Source organism: Coptis chinensis, chromosome 4 (assembly GCF_015680905.1).
Source record: "Coptis chinensis isolate HL-2020 chromosome 4, ASM1568090v1, whole genome shotgun sequence".
In the NCBI taxonomy this organism is placed as follows: domain Eukaryota; kingdom Viridiplantae; phylum Streptophyta; class Magnoliopsida; order Ranunculales; family Ranunculaceae; genus Coptis; species Coptis chinensis.
In genome coordinates this window covers 50,158,232-50,164,626 of record NC_141459.1, presented here as the reverse complement: position 1 = coordinate 50,164,626, position 6,395 = coordinate 50,158,232, and the positions used below count along the sequence as shown (strand labels likewise).

At 47.4% G+C, this 6,395-nt stretch overlaps 1 protein-coding gene across 1 annotated transcript; it reads right to left on the bottom strand.

Annotated features, from left to right (window-relative positions):
• Positions 1–3,992: 3,992 nt before the first annotated feature.
• LOC147503849 (uncharacterized) lies at positions 3,993–5,309 on the bottom strand. Its single transcript, XM_086604979.1, has one exon. It carries the CDS (start codon positions 5,307–5,309, stop codon positions 3,993–3,995), a length of 1,317 nt encoding a protein of 438 aa, XP_086461105.1.
• Positions 5,310–6,395: the final 1,086 nt, after the last annotated feature.

Sequence of the window (6,395 nt, the reverse complement as noted above, 5' to 3'; positions counted from 1 at the left end):
CCTCCGCTGACTTTTGCTACTTCTGGGTTCAATGCCCCACGTGTAGTTCAACTCTCTCGTCCACGAATGAGGACAACTCCTCTTGTCCCCTGCTTAACAATGGGATTATGTCAGCAAAGGGCTCATCCCCCCCGCTGTCCATCTCTATTCTGGGGCTCAATGCCCCATGTGTGATTTGTATCACTTCGACCGCAAAGGGCTCTTCCCACTCCATGGTGTTATAGACACGGGAAGTCACTTGGGGCCCCTTACTTTGCCCCATGTATAATTCTGAACTCGTCTCAGTGAAAGGCTCAACCCCTCCACTCTCTTTCTCACACGGTTTCCACATCTTGTCCCATGTTCATTCTGGAGCTCTTCTACTATTACTGCTAACAATTTCATCTCAAAAGTGTCGTTGTATTATATATTTACATACAGCTACATATCTTTGCTCTGGATTTTCGTTACATTTAAGTGTGAAACTTTTTGAGCATTCTAACATTCCATGGTTTCTCTACCAACTTGCCTTCCTTGGTCCGCAATTTGTAGGTTCCTGCTCCTCCTACATCTACCACGATATACGGCCCTTCCCAGTTCGGCCCTAATTTCCCATCATTCTCTCTCTTTGTGCTAGGAGTTACTCGACGGAGGACCTGCTCGCCTATCTGGAAGTGTCGCGGCTTGACCATCTTGTTATATTGTCTCTGTAACCTTATGTTGTATTCTTCCAACTTGATGCTGGCTGTGTCCCTTTTTTCTTCCCCCAAATTCATATTGGCTGCTAATATTCTCCAATTTGAACCCTCCTCCACTGCCTTTGTCCGCGTTGTTGCTGCAACCATTTCTGAAGGTATCACGGCCTCCACACCGTAAGCCATAGAGAACGGGGTCTCCTGAGTGGAGGACCGAGGTGTAGTCTGATAGGCCCAGAGTACATGATTCAAGCTCGTCTGCCCAAGCCCCTTTTTATCTTCCAACTTCTTCTTCAGATTGTTCATAATAGTTTTGTTGGATGACTCTGCCTGTCCGTTACCCTCCGGGTTGTAAGGGGCCGAGAAACTCTGTTTCACCCCGTACGCTTGCAAGAAGCCAGCCACTTTTGCTCCGGTGAACTGGGTCCCGTTGTCCACTATGATGACATATGGTAATCCAAATCGGCAGATGATGTTCTCCCACAGGAACTTGATCACTTGTGTTTCCTTCACCTGTTGCAAAGGTACGGCCTTGATCCATTTTGTGAAATAATCAGTGGCTGCGAGCATGAATCTTCGCTTCCCGCTAGCCATGGGCAACGGTCCCACTATATCCATTGCCCACATAACAAAAGACCACGGTGTGAAAACGTTGTGTAAAGGTTCCGCTGGGGCGAATATTAGTTGGGCGAATCTCTGACATTTGTAGCATCTTTTAGCAAACTCCACTGCATCCCTCTTCATGTGAGGCCAGAAATACCCTTGTGTCAGCAACCGATGAGCCGTAATTTTCCCTGCTGAATGGCTCCCACAATCTCCTTCGTGCAATTCGGCCAACACCTCAGCTGCTAGTCGTGGGCTCAAGCATTTAAACAGCGGTCCATTGAAGTTTTTCCGGTACAACTCCCCCTTGAGTAGAACATATCTCTGAGAAGTCTGCTGCCATCTTCTTCTCTCCTTTTTGTCGGCCACCTCTTTTCCCGCCAAAAAGTGTGTGATAGGATCAATCCAACTCCCCTCTTCCCCCGTGACCTGACATATTTCTATTGCATCCTCCGTGCTTAGTCTTTCCAACCTTCTCACCTGAATTGTTCTTTCCTCTGACCCTGAGATTGCGGCGGCCACATAAGCCAGGGCGTCGGCATGCCTATTCTCACCGCGACCCAAATGAATGAACCTAAGATTTGTGAAATAGGCAGACCATTTGCGCAACACCTCCAAATATCTTGCCATTCAGGGACATCGTGCGGCGAACCCTCCATTCGCCTGGCACACGACTAGATTCGAAATGGAGTATACTGTCAGCTCCTTCACACCCAAGTCCTCGGCCATTTTCAATCCTGCTATTACTGCCTCATATTCTGCTTCATTACTGGATGCCACAAATCCCAATTTCGTAGTTTGCTCTATTCTGTCATTATCGGGTGTAACCAGCACAACCCCTATGCCCCTATGCCGCTGCATACACCCGTAGCTGACCCATCGGCGAACACTCTTCATCCGTTCCTCTTAACCCAGGGGTCTAACAAGTCTGGCTCTACCTCTCTCTCTAGTTCCATGACCATCTCTTCTCCCCAGGTGGGATCCTCCATGGGAAACTCTGCCAGAAATTCCACTACCGCCTGTGCCTTTTCCGCGGTCCGTACCTGATATTGTATTTCATACGAACTCAACATCACCGCCCATTTCAACATTCGGCCAGACTTTTCTGTCCTCAAAGCTTGTTTTAGGGGAAGATTTGTCACCACCACCACTATATGTGCCTCAAAGTAGGGTCTCAGTTTCAAGGTTGAGAAAATCAATCCCAAGGCATACCTCTCGATCCTACTGTATCGGGTCTCTGCATCCAACAAGGTCTTGCTCTGAAAATATACTGGCTTCTCCACCTTGTCTGCCAGGCGGACTAGTACTGAACTAACAACATACTCCGTGGCCCCGGATACTGATCTGACTTCTCCCTTTACTTTTCGGCGCGACAATGAGAGACGCTTTGCCTAGATATATTTTCAACTCCTGAAATGCCTCCTCGCACTCCGCGGTCCATACAAAATTAGGTGTATTTCTTAGCAATCTATACAGCGAACAACACTTCTCGGATGACTTGGAGATGAATCTATTCAAAGCTGCGACCCTTCCGGCTAGCCGTTGTACTTCCTTAACATTCCGCGGTGATGACATCTCTACCAAAGATCTTATCTATTCGGGATTAGCTTCAATTCCCCACTGGGTAACGATATATCCTAGGAATTTTCCTGTTGTCACCCCGAATGTGCACTTCTCTGGGTTCAACTTTAAGTTGTATCTTCTCAATATTCCAAACGTCTCTCTTAAACCTTCTATATGTTCCTCCTCTGACATACTCTTCTCTACCATGTCATCTATGTAAATCTCCATTCTCTTTCGGATCTTGCCTTCGAATATTTTCTCCCCTAGCCATTGGAAGGTAGCTCCCGCATTCTTCAGCCCAAACGGCATCCTTGTATAGCAATATGTACCCCCCTCCACCACAAAGGTCATCTTCTCCTGATCCGGCTTATACATCGCTACCTAGTTGTATCCCATTGATGCATCCATAAAGGAAAATACTTTGAATCCTGTCGTCCTATCCACTAGCTCGTCTACTCGCGGCATCGGGTAACTATCATTCAGACATTCAAGATTCACATCAGCGAAGTCGACGCACATTCAAACCTTGCCATTCTTTTTCGGTACCATGACTATGTTAGACAACCAGTCGGTGAACTCCACTTCTCAGATTATCCCGGCTCCTTTCAACCTCGTGACTTCTTTGCGGATTCCTTCCGCATATTTAGGTCTGATGCCGCGCAACTTCTGCCTCACGGGTTTGGCGTTTTCCTTCATGTGTAACCGGTGACACGCAAACTCCAGATCTAACCCAATGACCTCCTCTATTGTCCAAGGGAAAACATCTTTATTCTCAAATAAAAACTGTATCAACTTATCTTTCTATTCTTCTGGCAAGCTAGATCCTACCGTCGTGAACTTCTCCTCTTCTCCTTTCCCAATATTCACCATTTTGATTTCGTCAATCGTCTTCAGTCCCTCTGATGTCTCCGCCTCCACCTCCACCAAGGCGCACTGTAGTTGTTATGTTCGCCTTTTTCTAGGATTAGAAGCTTCTCCCTCTGGTCCGCGGATCAATCGCTTCACGGTGCCCCAGTGACTATTCTTGGCTGTCACTTGGTCACCGTAGACCTCATACATGCCGGTAGGTGATGGAAATCGTATCACTTGATAGTATGTGGATGGTGCCGCCTTCATCTCATGGATCCATCGCCTCCCTAAAATCGCATTATACTACGAAACCGAATCTATCACCATGAACCGCGTGAAAATGGTCACCGGCCCTATTGTCACTGGCAACAAAAGCTCTCCCATGGGTTCAGTCATACTTCCATTGAATCCGTATAGATTGGTCCGTGAAGGCCGCAGCTTCTTAGGATCTACTCCCATCTCTTCCAACGCCCCTCTGAATAAAAGATCCATTACACTTCCACAATCAATCATCACCCTCTTTACCATGTAGTTCCCCATAGCTATTGTAATTACCAGGGCATCTTCATGCGGTGAGTCCACTACACGGAGATCTGCACTGCTGAACACTATTCTGTCCTTCTCTGATGCCGCTCTTGAATTCTGCCGCGGTCTATCCACCCTCTCACTGATCTGTTGGATGCTCGCCGTCCATCTTATCTTGTCTCTATGAGCATTGTGACTTAGGACTTCACCGCTGTAAATCACATTGATAGTTCCCAATATTCTTCCCCGCGGCGGCATGCGTTCCTCATTCTGCTCTCCTCTCACAAACTCTCTCATCCCTCCTCTCTCCACCATCCTCTGAACCAACCATTTCAAGGCGTAGCAGTCATTAGTCTCGTGATTCCGCATCTGATGATAATCGCAGAACGGTTTTTTCGGTATCTCTATTGGTGTACTCCGCGGTCCCTCGTACCCCGGTAAATTATTGATTAAGGGTAAGATCTCGCTCAATGGCTTATTCAGCAGTGTCTGCTCTGTCTCTCTGTATAGTTTTCTCTCCCGATACTCTCTTCGGGCAACCTTCTGCGTTCCTGCTACCCGTGTGCGGTCTCCGCGGTATCCCCCGCCTTCCTTCCCGGCAGTCTTCGTCCTCTTACGCTCCCTTCCTTTTTCCAATGACAACACTGCTTTTCCTGACTTTTTGGAATCCTTCTGCATTGTATCCTCATACCTTATGTATTTCTCCACCCTCGGATAAAGTTCATGTAAGGTCGCGATCTCATTCTTCGCCACAGATTGATGTACTCCTGTTCCCGGGCGCAACCCTCTCTCAAATGCTATCACTGCAGTCCGTTCATCCAGATTTTCAACTTTCAATGTCTCTGCCTTGAATCGACATAGAAACTCTCTAACTGACTCTGAGGACTGTTGTCTCACATTGAATAGAGTCGCGATATCTACCACCCGCCTCTTCTGGTGTATGAAGTGATCTATAAATGCTTGCTCCAACTCTTGGAAATTGGTTATGCTCCCCACTGGTAACCTGTAATAGCAATCTGACGCTCCTCCCTTCAGACTCGCTGGGAACATCATGCATCGCAGACCACCATATCGCGCCTCCTGCCACAGAGGCATCTGTTGCCGAAAATGATAGATGTGGTCTGCCGGATCTCCCTTACCATCATACCTTTCGAATCTAGGCTGAGCGAACCGCTTCGGAACCTCTGATGCCCATATTTTATCTGCCAACGGGTTGTGGTTCAACCCAGCCACCACCTGACTGGCCGCTCCTCCTTGACTCTTCTCTTATCATCGGTTAACTTCCCTATCGTTGTCTATCATCTCATGGACTTGCTCCATAGTCAATCCTGCTACCGAATTTTCCACCAGATTTGGTCCCACCATCTCTTCCTCAGCTCTCCCCCTCAGATCCCTCATTCCCTTCTTCCTGGGTCTCATCCTCCGCCCTTTCTCTCTCCCTTCTCTTCCCTCAGCCTCGCGATCTCCTCTCTCATCAGCCTCGTTTCTTTTGTTTCCCGTTCCTCTCTTCGGTCTCCTTCTCCATCGATCACACCATCCGGCGCTAGATCCGGCATTGCGTTCTCCACCGCCACCTTTTTAATTAGGTCTACCTACTCTCCTCTTCGGTGCCATTCCTCTCTTGGTTTTTTTTTGTCTTCCCCACAGACGGCGCCAAATGTATGAGCACAAAACAACTCAACCTAGCACCCTCTCTCTCACTCTCCTTTCTCTTTTCTTTTTTCTCTTCTCACACTGTTCCTTTTATATCTCCCCCTTCCTTTTTGAGTCGTCCATCTGTCCTTCCATCTTACGGTTCGCCTCCCGTCCGTACCAGTGCCACGTCTACGGTCTAGGGTTCCGCGGTTACGATTCAGTGCTCTCCCTTTTTCTTTAGTATTTTGCATCATATCCCCTGCATCGCTGACCCAGTCATCTTTTCCACATTATGCCACTACACTTATGTTCTTCTCTTAACTTATCAACAATAGGAGCATAAAAAGCTAATACCTAAAAAGTAAGCTTGAGATAAACAGTTCAGGGTATAACATACAATTGGTGAGTGTATTTTGAGTGTACAATGGTTAAACTTCGGAATGTGACTCAAGAAGTTGTTAAAGCAGAGCTGCATGCAATAAAGCCTACATTACAGGTCAGTCATTGTTGTAATGTAATGATTCCACTTCATTGTCAAGTGCAGAC